The following is a 16,709-nucleotide window of genomic DNA, read 5'->3' on the forward strand; positions in this document are numbered from 1 at the left end:
CTCTGTAATGGGTTGTCCTCTTGAGCGCCTCCTAGTGGGTCGTCCTGTTCGGCTCCTCTCTGATAACACGCCCCTCATGCTGAGAGTCTGTGCTCCGTCTTGACTGTCGCCGTTGTGCATCGTCGCCTAGTGCCGTCAATAAACGCCTTGACAATTTGGTGGAGAGTGCTGCACCCTCAAAACCGCCTTGGTCCCCGTTCAATGCCCCTGGCGCTTCGATCACTTACCGTGCCATCTACCATGCCTCAAGATGCCGCCCAGCAAACGCCTCCTCCTGCACCGACAGCGTGCCCCGGTGTCCCCCGCATCCGCGACCCTCCTGTCTTCACTGGTGTGGATGGCACCGACATGGAGGACTGGCTCGCAATTTTCGAGCGCGTGAGCGTACCCAATAAATGGGACGAGACAGGCAAACTGAGCAACCTGGTTTTCTACCTCGCGGGTGTGGCAAGCCTGTGGTATAACAACCACGCAACCGATTTCCCTACGTGGTCTGCTTTCAAGACCGTCATCATCGACGTGTTTGGCCGCCCTGCCGTTCGTAAACTGCAAGCCGAACAGCATTTACGTGAACGAGCTCAGCCGACCGATGAATCTTTTACGAGCTACATCGAAGACGTCCTCGACTTGTGCAAGAAAGCCGACGCAACCTGAGTCTGTCTGAGTCTGATAAGATCCGCAATACTATGAAAGGCATCGACGACGATGCCTTCACTATGCTGCTCGCCAAAAACCCTCGTACTGTGGCAGAGGTGATCACGCTGTGCCAAAGCTACGAGGAGCTGCGCCGGCAGCGGCTGCTGAGCTGTCGACCTCCATCACGCGACGCTGATCTCGCTGGCGTGTCGGCCATTTCTGACCACTCCGCCTTGCTCGCCGAGATCAAGTCATTCGTGCGTGAGGAAATTGCCCCCCAGTTCTCTCTACTGGCCTTCGCTCACCCGCAGCATGTTGAACAGCCGTCAACCACACTGCTGCCTCCCGTACGCCGGGAGGTTTCGCTTCGAGGTTTAGCTTCGCTCACACCTCGGATAGTAAAGACTGATGCATTTCTGTGGTGGTGTTGATTGGGAGGGGGGGGGGGGTGTTGTTGCTGGATTTATCAGCTTGCGTCGTGGTTTTGGAAGTGAACTGCTTTCTGAATAAAAGACTTCCGTATTAGCAAAACATTTTCTTGGGCTAGTTGGTTCATGACTTCTGAAGGAAAAATTGTAGCGCAAAGCAACACACGGACAGACAAAGAGCGCCAGTCCTGTGCTCTTTGTCTGTCCGTGTGTTGCTTTGCACCAGTGGCGTAGCCAGGGGGGGCACACCGGGCCCGTGCCCCCCCCCCCCCCTGAAATTTTTTTTTGCTATAGCATACAGAGCCCAAAATGACACTTGACCACATCTGCTTGCCCGGCCCCCACTTCAAATCAAGGAGGCCCCCCCCCCCCCCCCGAAAAAAATTTCTGCCTACGCCCCTGCTTTGCGCTACAATTTTTCCTTGAAAAGACATCCGTAGCCATTCTTGGTGAGTTGTTGTGCACTGCAGTGTGTTCCGGCTCTTCGCGTTAATGTCTAAGACTAATATCTTCCGGATTTTTGGGGGGGTCTGAAGAAAACTGAAGATATCGACTTGTGTAGGTGTTTTTGCAGAGTTTTATTTTCAGGCTACAAGGACATCCAAACATGGCCGAGTCTTATGTTTCAAGGGCGAACTGAATTCTCGTTCGATGAAATTTATATGAGAGAGAAAAATTATGACGTAGGATCTCTTGACGATGGAAAAACAGTCGTTTAGACGTATCTGAGAAAGATTTTTGGTTGCTGCTGGAGTGAACCGAGAGCTCGTCCCTCGATGTGTTCCATTGTTATATTTGCCATGGCATGCTCTGTTGTAGTATTCAAAGGGGCAAGAAAATAATAAAGGGGCCAGACTGACAACCCGTGAAAGCATCTTTTTTCTTGGAAAGCTGCTTCCCTGGAAGTGAACGCAGAGCCATAGAGCATGCGGTTTGCGTTCTTTGAATTTAGAAGTAGATGAGTGAATATACAACACACTTCTAGAGCCAGTCAGGAAATGTCGACCTCAAGACACCTCTGGATATGAAATGAACTTTGGACTCGGTGAGAAGAACAGCGGGGCAGTTAAGGGGGGGGGGGTGTACACCCCCCCCCGTCGGTGCACCACTGCCAGAAGTGTCACTTCAATGTGATCATGACATGTCTTAGATAACATGCGCTGTGAAGTACTCTTTCCTCACAAAGCCATTTCTTTCAAAACATGCCACAGTCTAGGAAAGCTTCCTGCAGATAATGCTTGTGTATAAGCTAGTTGGTTTTGAAGCACAGTGAAACAATAAACAGCTCAAAAAGACAGACAGGAGGAGACAGACATGTGCACTGACTCGCAAATGATTTCATTTTCAGAAGTGCATGAAATATATAGCATCTTATTTTTGTTTTAATGAGTGCACTTGTCTATCTCCTTTTGTCTGTGTCTTTCCATACCCTCCATCATTTCACTATGCTTCCTGGCAGTTCCTTTTTCATGAAAAGCATATTTGCAGTTCATTTGTCATGTTTGTATGCACAAGCCGCAGCCCTTATGTCTGGGAACCTTCCAGATTATCTTAGAATCTTCTTATGGCTTGAGCGCGCAAACGCGAACACTTGAGATTATTCTCGAACTAACGCGGCCACCAGCGAATGAGGCTCGAATGTTCGATGCTGCATTGTATAAATGCCGACGCGCCTTACCGCAGAGCAGTTTATCAACGGTCGATGCTCTGTTCGCCGCTATCAGTGTAAATTGTGCATTGCTGTAGTTTGACCTAACGTTTCGTGGCCAAAAGTTAGGCCAAATAAAGAGTTCCATCTTGGACACACCGACTGCTGCCTTCGTCGACGTCACGACCCTGCGACAATATGTTCAGTGAGAGTAATAAAAGGAATGTGTACAATGTTTCTAATAACTGTGTCTGCAAATATCACGCATGCCTGTACTGTCCGATTATGTTTTGAATTCAATAAGCATGTTTTGTTTCACAATAATATGCGCTTTTTTAAAAAAATATTCATGTTGCATGGCGAAGAGATAAATTTGACAGGCTAAGTTACAATTTTCGAAAGACTATTTCTCTTTACCGTGTATTTTTACTGCCAAGTGTATACATAGCATTCCACTAGTCTGTGAAAAAAAAGGCACCTGCTATGCGCATTTCAATGTCCTTCCTAAATGCATAGTTGCATCTAGCGAACGCCAAGGCTCCAACCGCTACTACTACATGCGTTTCATAAGCACCGTGAACCCAACAGCGTGCAAGGTGGAAGGCGGTGCATCATTTCATAAAAGAAAAAAAAAGATGACAAAGGACTCTTAGGCAAACGCGCGGTGTAGTGAGAACCAGCATCCCGTCACGAAAGGATTGTTGCCAAACAAATTTGCATCGTCTTAGCTTACGTGCGGAATAGAAGACCGCAGCTTTAAATACCACAGGTGAAACAAATACTTACCTTAAAGGGGTACTGACACAATATTTCACGGCCGAGATAGCTGCGGGATTGATTCCGGTAAACACCAACAGCGAATATAGCTTGGAAGTTATTTTAAATAAATTTTGAAGTTTGCGTGGGCGATCGACATCTTCGCACTACTGACACCCTGAAAGGGGACCTTTGGGAACCCCCTACTTCTTTCACGTGACCATGCTGCAGCAAGTTATGATGACGTTGTAGCCGCCATATTTTTTTGCCTCGTTCGCTCCAGCATAGCCTATGGCTCCAGCAGCCTAGTTCTCGGCGGCTGCTTGCGAACCGCGCGGAAGTGCATCACAGTTCTGTGTGCTGACGGGATCGAGTGCTGCACCCGGAGGCTTGTCGTTTTTGAAGCCGAAGCTGACACTGGTCAGTAATGAGGAGCCTGTAATTAATTATCTGTCGGGCGCTGCAGCAAACAATGTGCCGTGTTATGACTAACAGGCCCCCAGCAACACATTGCAGCAAAAAACGCGAGGCCAAACTTCTTGTGTCAGTATACCCCTTTAAAACAGCTAACATCCGAAGTAGTATAAGTGCCACGTCTCCTGCACTGGCCGGCAGCCCCAAAAAAACGCGTAAGAGAGCGAAAATCAGAGCGAACCAGCTGCGTAAAAACACAACCCACTTGAGCGAAAAGCCAAACATTTCGGCGTCCTCTCTACGGCGCGTGGCAGCGCAAAAAAAACTGAGCATGGGCGCCACCATCTTGTTTAAAAAGAAACAAAAATACTGGAAGTGTGCGTAGATCACGTGACCACCTTCAGCCAATAGCGGCGCAGCACAAGTTCCAGCCATCGTGGGGGATATGTGTCGAAAACACGCGTCCGGGTGACATGGGAGGCTCCATGTCAGGGCTGCCCTCGCGGATGTTTCACGCGCGCAGGAGTAGATCGGTGGCAAGAGCAATGGCCTGGTAGCTTTTGGCTGTCGCTAATTTTAGACTTCAAAGAGCCGAAAAATTCCCTTCTCGATTTTACAAACTTCCCGATTTGACGAAATATTCGAGCCTCCCAATTACTCCGTTACGAGTTTCAAGTGTATATCCTGATGACCTGTGAAATCGAGCCATTTCGCAATGCGGCTAGCTTTTTTTCGTTTTGCGAGAAATCAAACGGGTACTGATCCGTCCGGCACTTAATTGCTTGCATGACGACGCTGTTTACTGCGCACGGCCTAAAGCACACAACACATAGTCGGTGGGCGCTTTGTGACTTGCCGAGAGGCACTCTTCTGGAAGTGAATGCTATAGTGGGATTAAAATGGTTCACTACACATGATCGTGGTCCCTTCAATTCGTAATGCAGCCCCGATAGTGCAAAACCAGCATCATGCAGTGCTGCACTGCACCCCCATAACAGCTGATACCTTTTGTGAACATTCTTTTATTCAAGTATTATTTAACATTCAAAATTTTTGTGTTTTGACACAATCTGTATGACAAGGCAATATTAGCAATTAATGCACTTATTAACACAATTATTCAAAAGCCTTCATGACTGAAAAAATAGGCCCACTAACATGCTGCCCTCGATGAACTTCAGCTGCCTTTGCGACGTGAAAAACGAGGGCAAAGAAAAAAAAATTCGCATCTAAAAAAGCAATTGTCACAAAAGAACACTGGAATTATTAAATAACACATCAACAGCAGCAACACCCCAAGGGAGGTAATGTTATGAGCCGCTCTTTCGGCTACATTGTAAAGCGACATAGTAAAAGCATGTGTCATGAGTGTGAAAACTTCGCAAACTTTGCATCTCTAAGAACAAGTCAGTAGCGACTGCGAACAATAAAACTGCTATTGGGCCAATACCTGCCCATTGAAGGGGTCCAACTTTCCTGCTTTTTCTTTATAGCATGGAACTTCACACGAAACAATGTGAAAGACAAAGCAGAACACAATATACTAAACTCGGACGATACCTTTCACAAGACAAATAATATAGGAAAATTAGCTGTTTCCTTAAATTGGCCTCTTGACTCAATTCACATCTGTAGAAAGCACGGAAAAAACCACAACACAGAGAAACGAAGGAAACAGGACGACACACTGATGACGACATGAAATGATGCTGCAAGCTTAACTGAATCACACACTTCTGGTGTAAAGTGTATGGAAGTGGGATGCTGCTTCAATTAAGGAAAACGTCACCTTCTTCACAACTTTTGAATGTCTGAGAAACCGCACAGTGAATGAGTTGGACTGCAATGACCCATTCTGACAATATCCATCCATGCAATAATTTGCTTTCTTGTATGAACACTCTACTTCAAGTTGCAATTTAACAACTGTGGCAGCTACCATGTCGCAACATGCATGTCTGGCTCAGTCACGAAGAGTTGTTGGAGCCACTTGTCTAAAGTATCAAATGCACTACGAGCGATTCATCTAACAGACCGCACTCTACCACACCCACAATGCCTCGGGGACAACAAACCACCATCACATCTCAGGTCGATGGCTGCTTGGATTACAGTATAGCAAGAGCCATGGCTTAGTTACTCATTCCGACATCACAGTTCTGAGGATTTCTTTTTTTTGCAACCGCCTGACTTAGTTTAGCTGGCTAATCCAATGGACAGAATTCCCCACTGCTTCAATGAGGTATCATGCTTCATGACCTTCCGCAGGGATCTATCAAGCCGTACTCACAAGAATCAAGGTCTGGACTGGTAATTCAGTGAATAATTAAATCTCACTCATACATTTTATCACATATTATCTAGGGCAAATCTCACAATTTGAAATGGCATACAGTATACACATTCCAATGGTTTGAACAAATTTTGGGTCACTCCCCCGACAACTGCTTTCTTCATTTATACGTGCTGCCACTGCTAGTGGTGCCTTATAAGCGTCACTGAATGATGAAATGCCCTTGTGTCAGCAAATTAACTAGCACAAACTGTTTGAAGTATCAGTAATTAAAATAAGGTCAACAATGAGTGTATATGCAGTTGAACATTACTTCGCATGACCTCTAGGCACCATTGAGTCCACAGCAGGCGACAGGGGCTTCTAACACAATATTCCCATTGAAAGACTCCATTGAAAGGCACTGTTTTATCTTGTGATAACATGGAACTTCTCAGATTGGACACTGATGTTCATTTCCTCTTTTCAGCAGCTCTGTGGCAAACGCTGATAATAAGTGGTATTTTCAGAATGGTTTTTGTCAAGTGTACTGGTACCACAAAGAAAGCATTAGACAAGGAACACACAGGAAGAGGCCAAGCACTCTCTACAACTGACTGTCTTTTGTGGGATGGCTTGCTGGTGCAGAAAAACAGTGTGGCAAGAGATGGGGAAAAAATTGTATTGAAAAGAAAGCAGTTGTGAATTTCTCCATGCACATTCCAAGCCTCGACTGAGATAACTTTACTTTCTCCACTTGGCCAAGCAAGGCAGCTATTCTGCAGACATGCGACTTTGCAGCTGGAATCAAAGTGAAACCCTGTCGAACCAGTGCCGTTCAGCTGCAGAACAGTTCAACTAATGCACCATTCACTCTGATGAGATGGTGTATGAGTCCTGTACATGAGGTCTTCCACTGCCTCCAAAAGATAGAGAACAGGCATGGTGTATGGGATTCCAGTCCTGTGAAATGTGCTACACTGAGTGGACAGGAAGGTGCATTTATGAAAGAGCATTGTACAACATTTGATGAGCAGATTAAAGGGGCTGGATAACTTGTTTAACAGTAGTCACAGATTCCTACCCCGCGTTCAACGAGTTGAGTCTTTTGTGTACTTTTATTGACCAGGCAATAAAAAGGAAATCTTCAAGACCTTTTCAATCAACGAGGCAATTAAGGAGTACAGGTGTAAGTGCGTCTTGTCAGAAAATTCAGTCATCTCAGTCGAGGATTGGCTTGCATACCACATGAACTACAACTGTTTGTATCAACACAATTTCTTAGCCCCTCACCACTGTTTTTCGCAACAGCATGCAAAGTCACGATAAATAATCCGCGGAAGTCGTTGCTCATGCTGTTCTATGCGAACTTGTTGTTTTTTCATTCTTTGGGGTGTGAACTTTCAAATGACCGAGTAGCTCGTACTTCCGCATTAGTTTCTGTTTCTTTGAGCAAAAGCGCAACAAAATGCAAGGACCAGAACCATTACTGCATTCTTTCAAAGTCAGCATTGCTGCTCTTAGAGATGCCATATTTTCTTGATGGATCATGTATATTTGTACATTTGGACATTACTAATGGCAAATGCTTGACATTTGTTCTGTAGTGTCATATTTTACAGTGCAGCAGTTAACGGCAGCCAAATGTTGATAGGCGCCGTGGGGTTCCACGTTTTCGGTACAAATATATTTCAAATATTTACACATTAATATAGAGATGACCCAATGTGCTGCGGTCCCCTGTAGAATATTTGTTCCTCCAAAGCCCCAGAGGTTAAAAGACACACTGGTGTTCCCATTCCTGAACTCCTGCGAACAATATTTACCACTAAAGCCTCCCTGTGTGTTCCTCTGTTGGCAGCTTCTCTCTAATTAATTGGCTTAGAAACTTTAGGAAAGGACTGCACACATTGGGAAGAACTGACACAAATGGCAAGTTAGCTGTAGATATCATACCCACAATTATAATTGGAATGTTTCAGTAACTTGGCAGGAAAAAAGAGAACAAAATGAACTTTTCCTTTCACGGTAAAAAATTCAGCACAGCCTGGAAAGTCACTGCTTAGAAGGCACATTATTCAACTGCACTTCAGGTTGCCAGCACAATATCAGACATATCTGCTGGGCCCTTGAATAAAGGCTCGTGCCCTCCACAGGCTCCAACTCTAACCTTATTCATCCATGTTTTAATGCTTTTCCAGTCAAGCATGACAACACCAGCATAATTTACACCAGAACTTCATGGTGAAACAGGTGCAACAAGTTGTGAACGGTCTGACCCTTTTTGCTCCCTTTTACATACATGGCCTGAATTACCATTTTCCAGGAAGAGATTTAAGAACATTTGGTACAGGCAATAGCAACACACAAGAGGAATTCAAGCACTCGTATACTGTACAAGCACATCACGCTCTAGAAATGATTATATCATGACAAGAGCCAATTTAAACGATTATACTTACTTCATGGGACCTGCTGTAGCCAACACAGAAAAATGAATAGGAATTATAAATTAGGTGAAACCGCAAACTTTGAGGAAGTGGACATTGGAAAAGAAATGCCTCTTCAGTGGCATCTGTACAAAATGTGTGAGCCGAAGAAAAAGAGTTACAGCTTCTTCAAAAAATAGTGCACACCCAATAAAGCAAACCCAAAAAATTAAATGCGCATGAACACAGGTGGAAATCTGCCACACAAATTGCGATGCTGATCTTGGTGAAAGAATTTACACTTTTCCGTCACTTTGGAAAACAGCTTTGTGCGCCAGGAGTCAACAAATAAGCATCACATCAGACGTACTCAATGATTTCTGACAAAGAGGAAATTTTCGCCAACACTATAAATTAGGGACATACAGATTTTCTTGGATAATTTTCTATTCTACGCTGCAGTCATTTAAGTACTGATTCTATGTTATAATCGAAGCCTGAAACGTCGCAACAACTACATGAGCAGTACCTAAAATAACTCTGGACGTCACAACTTTCCAACTTGGTTTAGAAGAAAGAAGTATTTACATACTAGGAGGAATGCGGACACAGAGACAAATGTGACAACTTTAAATTGTCAAACATAAAAAAATATTGGAAAGATGATGTACAGAAAGGCACGGGGCTCTTTTCTTCTTTGTAACTACAGCTTCAAAATTCACCGCCTAATCAATTTACTTCCTAAAAATTCATACAAGGCACTTAAACCAACCACACACTTGTCAGTCACTGCCAAATGACAATGAACGCCATACACAACTTAGGTGTGGACAATGCAGAAACAGAAAATACATACAGCTTTTCTAAACACTGGACTGGTCTGGTCTGCAGCTGTGCACCAGCAACTAGCTGGCTGCTTTTAAACATTCATCAACACTCCTTCGTTGAAAGAGGCTAAAATATCCCAGGTGTCTTTCAAATTATGCACCCCTTTTGTGCATCTACCACTGAAGATAAAAGTAACATGCAGGGAACTTTTTAACGATCTTATTGGCAGGCAGCACCAGCTTCAAGTAAAGGTAGCCACATCTGCAGCAGTGTATTCATCAGCCAAATTCACATGCTGCTCTGCAATGCATGCAATTTCACTCGTGTTGTCAACATTTCTCTCGGGTTTCGAGTTGCACCAAGAAGCAACTGGCAATGTGAAAGCTATTAGGCACTGAAGCTGCTGTACCCGAGGCCTTTGCCACAGTGAGAACGTTCTCAATACACCGAACACAGTGATCGAAACACACTGAGATGCCTCAGTAGTTCCACAGAGCATAGTTGTTCAACTGCCACAGTACTAGGTGAATCATAAGCTGAGGCTTCTGAGTGCACAGCTGTCTGCTCAACTGACCCTCTGCTTTCGATGATTCACGGCCATCGCATGGGGTGGCTGTACTTGCTTTAGGACTCTGTCAACTTGGGACTTGGAGTATTTTCTCATCCGTCCGCCATGAGAAAACTGGTTGCAGTCGGCGACAAGCAAGGCGCACAATGTACGACATTTCCAGCGACTTGCCTCCACACCTGTTGCGTGACTGCCACTTTTGGACATTGGAAGAGCTGGCACAGGTTTACCCGTGCCATGGGCACAAGGGGCCAGTTGTCAATTGAATGTTGCGTGGCGAAGTTCTTATAAACACGATAATCACTCTTTCTTTTTGCTCACAGGTGCCACCTACTGAGGCACGATGGACCTTTCTGCTTCCACTCGCGCGGTGTCACGCACACTTCCTCGAAGGCCGATGTCGATGCCATGGTGCTGGCCCCGAGGAAGGCCATGTGGACACGGTAGGGAGAAGCGTGGACCTGAAACGGAATCACGATGATTACCCAGATATAAAAAAAAAAACATTCGTCAATGTTTTGTAATTGTTCATCCTTCCGCATATTTCCCTGTTCATCACAATTGATGCATGTAATCATTTAGAGCAGTACTGATTGATTAATCTGACTTACGCACTATGAGTGGGTAACTCAACATCCCATTGCATTAAACACAAAATGTTTGGCAAGAAGCTTTTTGTTTTTAAACAATGTGCTGATATTAAAAAATTCAATTAAAATTCAGGCCAAATCCAAGACATGAGTATAAGGCATGCGAATATAGAATTATTTTGACCAACTTGGGTATTTTAATGTACACATAAGGACAGACAGGGGTTTTTGCATGTTACCTGAATAAAACCACGGCTGGAAATCAAGCCCACATTCTCTTGCTCTGCTGTGAAATGAGTTGCTGCAAGGCCACCGCAGCAGTAGACATTATGTTTTCCTTTGGAGACACAATGCTAGCTGCAGCAAGTGAATTCGTCTGTCGAACACTGACGAAGTACAGAATTGAATTTGAGGGCTTAACAGACGATAATGATGCTTACATAGTGAAGCCCTTTAAGGAGTGCATAAAGTCACACTGTGGGGGCACTGTTCACATTATGCATAGGCATTGCAGGCACCTTTTCCCTTTAATGAATGAATTGGCCACCTGCATGAAGAAGGCCTTCCACCAGTCGAGTAAAAACAGAGTCTAATCTGGAAAAGTGTGGGGTTCAGTATACCAAAACATCCACAGGAACATTCTGCTTCCTCTGAGCACTATCCTTCCGGAGTAATACTGAAAGGCGAGCTAGTTGGTACAGATACATCGTTATAACTTTTTCTAGCGCCGACTGACGCACGGAGCACATGAACAACAGCAGAGCGCTGGTGTTGTTCCCTCTCTTTGTCAGTGTGTCAGTCGGCGCTAGAAAAAGTTATTACGATACACTATCCTTCTGTTTGTGAAACTATCAGCCTTGCTGACGGGCAGCTGTCCTCCGGAATAGTGTTCCCAATAGAGTCGACTCTACTAGGAACGCTATTCCGGAAGACAGCTGCCCGTCCATTCTTAATAAGTCATTATGTAATAACTTTGTTACTTCTTCTAATCCTCTGCTTGGAATATTGTTACGGGGTCGTGATGTTGACGAAGGCAGCAGTCGGCGTGTCCAAGCTGAAACTCTTTATTTGGTCGAACTTGTGGTCGGGAAACGGAGAGTCAAACTACACGCAATACACACTGTGCACTGATAGCGACGAACAGAGTGTCGGCCGTCGATAATCTGATCTGCGGTAAGGCCCGTCGGTATTTATACATGCGGCATCGAAGGTTCTAGCATTACCGCCGGCGCTTGCTAAAGCTCTTGAAAAAACTTGACTATTCGCGTCATGCATAATCTTGACTGAATGATCTCAGACAACTGTGAAGCTTCACGAACACTGCGGCAAGGTCTGTGCCAAGCGTTGCTATCAGCTTTTCTGGGTGAAGCTCGAGTACATAAAAATAAAACAAAAAGTGGGTGTGGCAATGCCCCCCTCTGCAGAAGCATCGTCCCGATGCATAAAACAGAACATGGAAGTAAAAAAAATGCAGGTAACTCGAAAGAACAACAATAAAGCATGCAAAAGCAGAGTCCTCAGGTTCCTCAACGATCATAAAATGGCTTGAGGTGCACGATGTGAACGACTTCAGGTCGTGAGCTATGCCACTAAGAGTTTGTGATGCCATCCGGAACAACCTCGTAGTTCAGTGCACCGAGATGTCGTAGCACCTTGTATGGTCCGAAATATCGCCAAAGAAGTTTTTCACTGAGTCCATGTTGGCGTATCGATGTCCCGACCCACACACGGTCACCGGGTTGGTTTTCCCAGTGGCATCGCCGAAGATTATAGTGACGGCTGTCGATCCTCTGTTGGTTCGTGATACACAGGCGGGCGAGCTGTTGAGCGTCTTCGGCACGTTTCAATTAAGTGGTGACGTCGAGATTGTCTCGCTCAGTGGTAGCTGGCAACATTGTGCCGAGCGTCATTGCCGGGCTTCTTCTGTAGACCAACTTATACGGCGACAGCTGCATCATTTCTTGTACTGCTGTGTTGTATGCCAAGGTTACGTACAGAAGGATGGCATCCCACGTCTTGTGCTCGACGTCGACGTACATGGCCATCATGTCGGCGATGGTCTTGTTTGAGGCCATATTGGTCTGTGGGTGGTAGGCGGTGGTCCGGTGGTGACTTGTCTGGCTGCATCTCAAGATCGCCTGAGTTAGCTCCGCAGTAAAGACCGTACCTCTGTTGGAGATGAGGACCTCTGGGGCGCCATGATGCAGGACGATGTCTTCAATGAAGAACTTCGTTACCTCGGTGGCACTGCCTCCAGGTAAGGCCCTTGTTTCGGTGCAGCGGGTGAGGTAGTCGGTAGCTACGACGATCCATTTATTTCCGCAAGTCGACATAGTGAACAGCCACAGTAGGTTCATACCGATCTGCTGGAACGGTCGGCGAAGTGGTTGAATCGGGCGAAGAAAGCTTGCTGGTCTTGTCGGCGGTGCCTTGCATCGCTGACAGTCTCAGAATGTCCTTACGTAACGAGCGGCATTGGCGGCAAGGCGCGGCCAGTAGTACTATTCCTGTATTCTTGTAAGCGTGCAGGAAACACCGAGATGTCCAGCCGTCGGGTCGTCATGTAGGGCCTGGAGGACTTCTGGTCTCAATGCTGAAGGCACTATGAGAAGGTAGTTGGCTCGAAGGGGTGAGAAGTTCTTCTTTAAGAGAACGCCGTTTTGCAAGATAAACGATGCCAGTCCCCGCTTGAATGCCTTCGGAACAATGGCAGTCCTACCCTCAAGGTATTCCACAAGGGCCCCGAGTTTAAGGTCGACTCGCTGTCGTTCGGCGAAGTCGTTGGCACTTATGGTTCCCAAGAAGCAGTCATGGGAACCATGAGTGACTCCGAAGTTCGCGACAAGCGTGTTGTGCTATTGTAATCTGATGATTGAGCTTGTGCTTGCATCTGTGTCATGAGTAAAGGGGCACGCGACGCGTGCCGAAAGGCCAGATGTGGCGATGGTGTGTGGGGCACGGAAATTCCCCGATGGTGCACTCCCGCCACGTCCGCGCTCGCCATTGGCCGGGGAAGGGCATGTGCCATGCGACCCGAGCTGTGGAGGAAGACCACAGGACAAGGGGCAGGCATTGTTCGGTGGAGTTGAAGAAGAACAAGGTGGTGCAAGCCAGCGTCGCACCCGCGACGGGAACAGCAGAGCCCAGTTCTGGAGGCAGCGGCACGAGAGGCTTGGGAGGGTGGCCGTCGACCTTGGTGTCTACCGAGCGAGGCTTCCAGGGCTTGCGACCGCCTCATCGCAGCAGTTCTCGTGGCATCTGTGGCACTACCCCAGCTCGACAAGACGGCAACCCAACGACAATCGCCAGAGAGCGAAGTCGGAAGTTCATTGAGGAGAGGCCGAGAGTTAGGCCTAACCGGGCGAGACCGACATTGTCGACGAAAGACCGAAGTATCGGCGATGAAGTCGACCAGTGAGGAGACTAATCAACGACGACGACTGAGACGTCAACAGGAGCTTCGACGACGGGACAGGGTGTTGACTTTGGCGCCGAACCGAGTCAGTGAACCCCACGTAAGAACGTTCGATTGAGGTAGTGACAGACTAGGTGCCATAGTGGCCAGACTTTCAGGCTAGGGGAGCTAATCATAGCTCGAATGCTTTGTGATGATAGCGCAGTTAGTGAGTGCGCACTAGATTAGTATTTCCCTAATGTATTACTTTTTGTTGTAAATTTTGAGGGTGTGAATTTTGTTTGCAGTGTTGTATCTGATAAAGTGTGTTTGCCGTGACGCCACGGTCTCCCGACTCTCTCTCTCCCAACTCCATCCCACATTGCAAGCGCTCCCGAGAGAACGTGACAATCTGCCAAACTAAAGCGTAATTATGGTCTAAATGATTGTCGACCCGTGAACACAGAATGAGTGCGAACGCGCCTCTAAGTAGCGTGATTTTCGACAGTCGTGACTTCGCGACGCGCAAGCTGCAGACGATGCTCTCCCGGAGCGAGGATCAGACCAATGGCGACGCATATTGGAGCAACATGGCGGATGTAGCCAATCAGAGGCCTCGAAATGAACTTCAAACATTCGCCTTTTGTACACATGTTTCTGAATGCAGGACCTAGCTGAAGTGGGAAATTTGAAGACGGAGAAATGCTCTTTCCAACGAGCCCAAAATGGTGGCGCCCGGTTGTGCTGTTGCGGAGCTATAATTGTTTTAAAAATGCTGTATTTTTTTTTGCGATTTCCGCAATAATTGTTGCCACCTTGGCAGGCGCAACAAATTTTCACTGCACTTCTACGTAGTTTTCAGTGAACATATTTTTGAATCAGAAATAGGGCCACAGAAACTGAAAATGTGATTTTCAAAAAACAGATTTTTTTGTTATTTTTCGCAATACAAAGGCCGCATCCCCCCATTGGCCAGGTTTGCGAAAGCGTGCACTCGTCCAGCATCCGCAAAAACCGTGTGCGGAAAACATGTGATTGCTCAACCGGCACTGACGCTGGCGCCAATGTGTAGTGTTGTCGACGCTACTTTGGTTTACCAAATCATATAAATAAACACAATTTGGCCTCCACATTTTCTCATTCTTTATATGACATCTAGGGAGCACTACTTCACAGCATTCCTCTAGTGCTTCCCCAACCAAGCCTAGAGAAACGTTTTCATGTTCCTATCTCATAAGAATATGCTTAGGGATCCTCTGAAACTTTTTTCTGTAATTTCGCTTCAAGGTATTTGAAAAATATTCGAGAATTATTCGATTCGATTTGCACTCAATCTTTATTATTCGAATTCACATTGCACCCAAAATTTTGCTATTAACACAGCTCTATAATAAATAAATATTCTCCTTTACAAGTCCACAAAGAGTGTGGAGAAACAATGTGCTGATTCTCTTCTGTAATCTTCAAATGAACAATCAAGTATTGCAATGCATTTAAGGCGGAAAGTTGGGCTAGTTGGTAACGTGAATAATAGGACATGTTAACTAGCGAAAAAAAGACGTGGACGAGAAGACGTGTCCTGTATTCCTTCTTCTCGTCCACGTCTTTTTTTCGCTAGTTAACATGTCCTATTATTGCAATGCATTGTAGTATTTGTCAAACAAGTTGCAAGGCTGCAGAAAGTAGCAGAGGGTCAGCATGTAGCCTGTCATAAAGTGATGTACAATGCACATGAGATATTTGGAAGCAGCTACACAAGGAGATTTCGAAACACAACTGAAGAAAAAAAATGTTGCATTGAATGAGGCGCAACAGATTGCAAACAAAATTAAGGGGGGAGGTGGGGATCGAAGCTGAAATTCTTTATTTTTTGTAGTAGAACAATGAAATTTGGCATGCTTATTGGGAGTGCACTGAATGACTATTTACGAATTTCATTAAGATATCTCCAGCAGTTTGACATATAAATTTTACTTGCATCATTCTTGTACTAAACTTGCAGAAAGCCTGGCGTGACAACAAAACACGGTGAAAGCCCAAAGTTGCCCTTATATGTTAGCCATATGAATGGTTCATGCTGTGACATTATCCAAATATTTTTATTACCCCGATTTTTTTTTTACACAGAACATTACATCCATGCTTGCATAATGCATTCGTTATCGTCATGTCAAATTAGCTAAAGAGTAAAAAAAACGAGGGAGTAATTCAAAAATACAGGAATGTCACAGCGTAGAGAATTGACTAGGGAATACAATGCAACAGACCTCATGAAAATCCATCAAGGCATAGTCGTGCTACGCTTTCTGCAAGTGAGACAGTCTGGTCAAAACACACTTCTGAGAAAACGGGCCCTAAAGTTTCACAGCCACTACATGTAAATCAAAACGCCCTGGGGCTGTAATATTTAGTCTTTGCTTGCAGGGGTTTTCTTATGTCCTTGATCTTTAATTTTTCTGCGCTATGTGCTTTCCTTTTTCTTTATTGGTTATTTTTGTCAGCTCTTTGAAGGGTGAGCCTATCAGGTTTAATGCCCAGACTTGCACATTACAAGTCTGTGGCATGCAAATTTAGGTGTGCTGTGGCATTTATGGCCATGACATTGGTGGCACAGGAATTTCTGAGTTGTACTTAATGAAGCGAGTTTGGCAGATAAAAATTCGTTCACTCCTTTACACAAGTTCATTTGTCACCCCCGCCTTGATACGCTTCATCATTCACCCGGTCGCGGTAATGGTAGTCGGCG

The 16,709-nt window shown here is 45.6% G+C and overlaps 1 protein-coding gene across 1 annotated transcript in view; it reads right to left on the reverse strand.

Moving 5' to 3' along the window:
- Positions 1–4,888: 4,888 nt before the first annotated feature.
- Positions 4,889–16,709, reverse strand: part of LOC119406825 (uncharacterized) — a 227,186-nt gene continuing 215,365 nt past the window's right edge. The window contains exon 19 of the mRNA XM_049420225.1: positions 4,889–10,440. Within this exon, the coding sequence (XP_049276182.1) occupies positions 10,297–10,440 (144 nt within the window). The 3' untranslated portion in view covers positions 4,889–10,296. The remainder of the gene's footprint in view (positions 10,441–16,709) is intronic.

The sequence above is a fragment of the Rhipicephalus sanguineus genome, chromosome 10 (assembly GCF_013339695.2).
Source record: "Rhipicephalus sanguineus isolate Rsan-2018 chromosome 10, BIME_Rsan_1.4, whole genome shotgun sequence".
NCBI classification, from domain to species: Eukaryota; Metazoa; Arthropoda; class Arachnida; order Ixodida; family Ixodidae; genus Rhipicephalus; species Rhipicephalus sanguineus.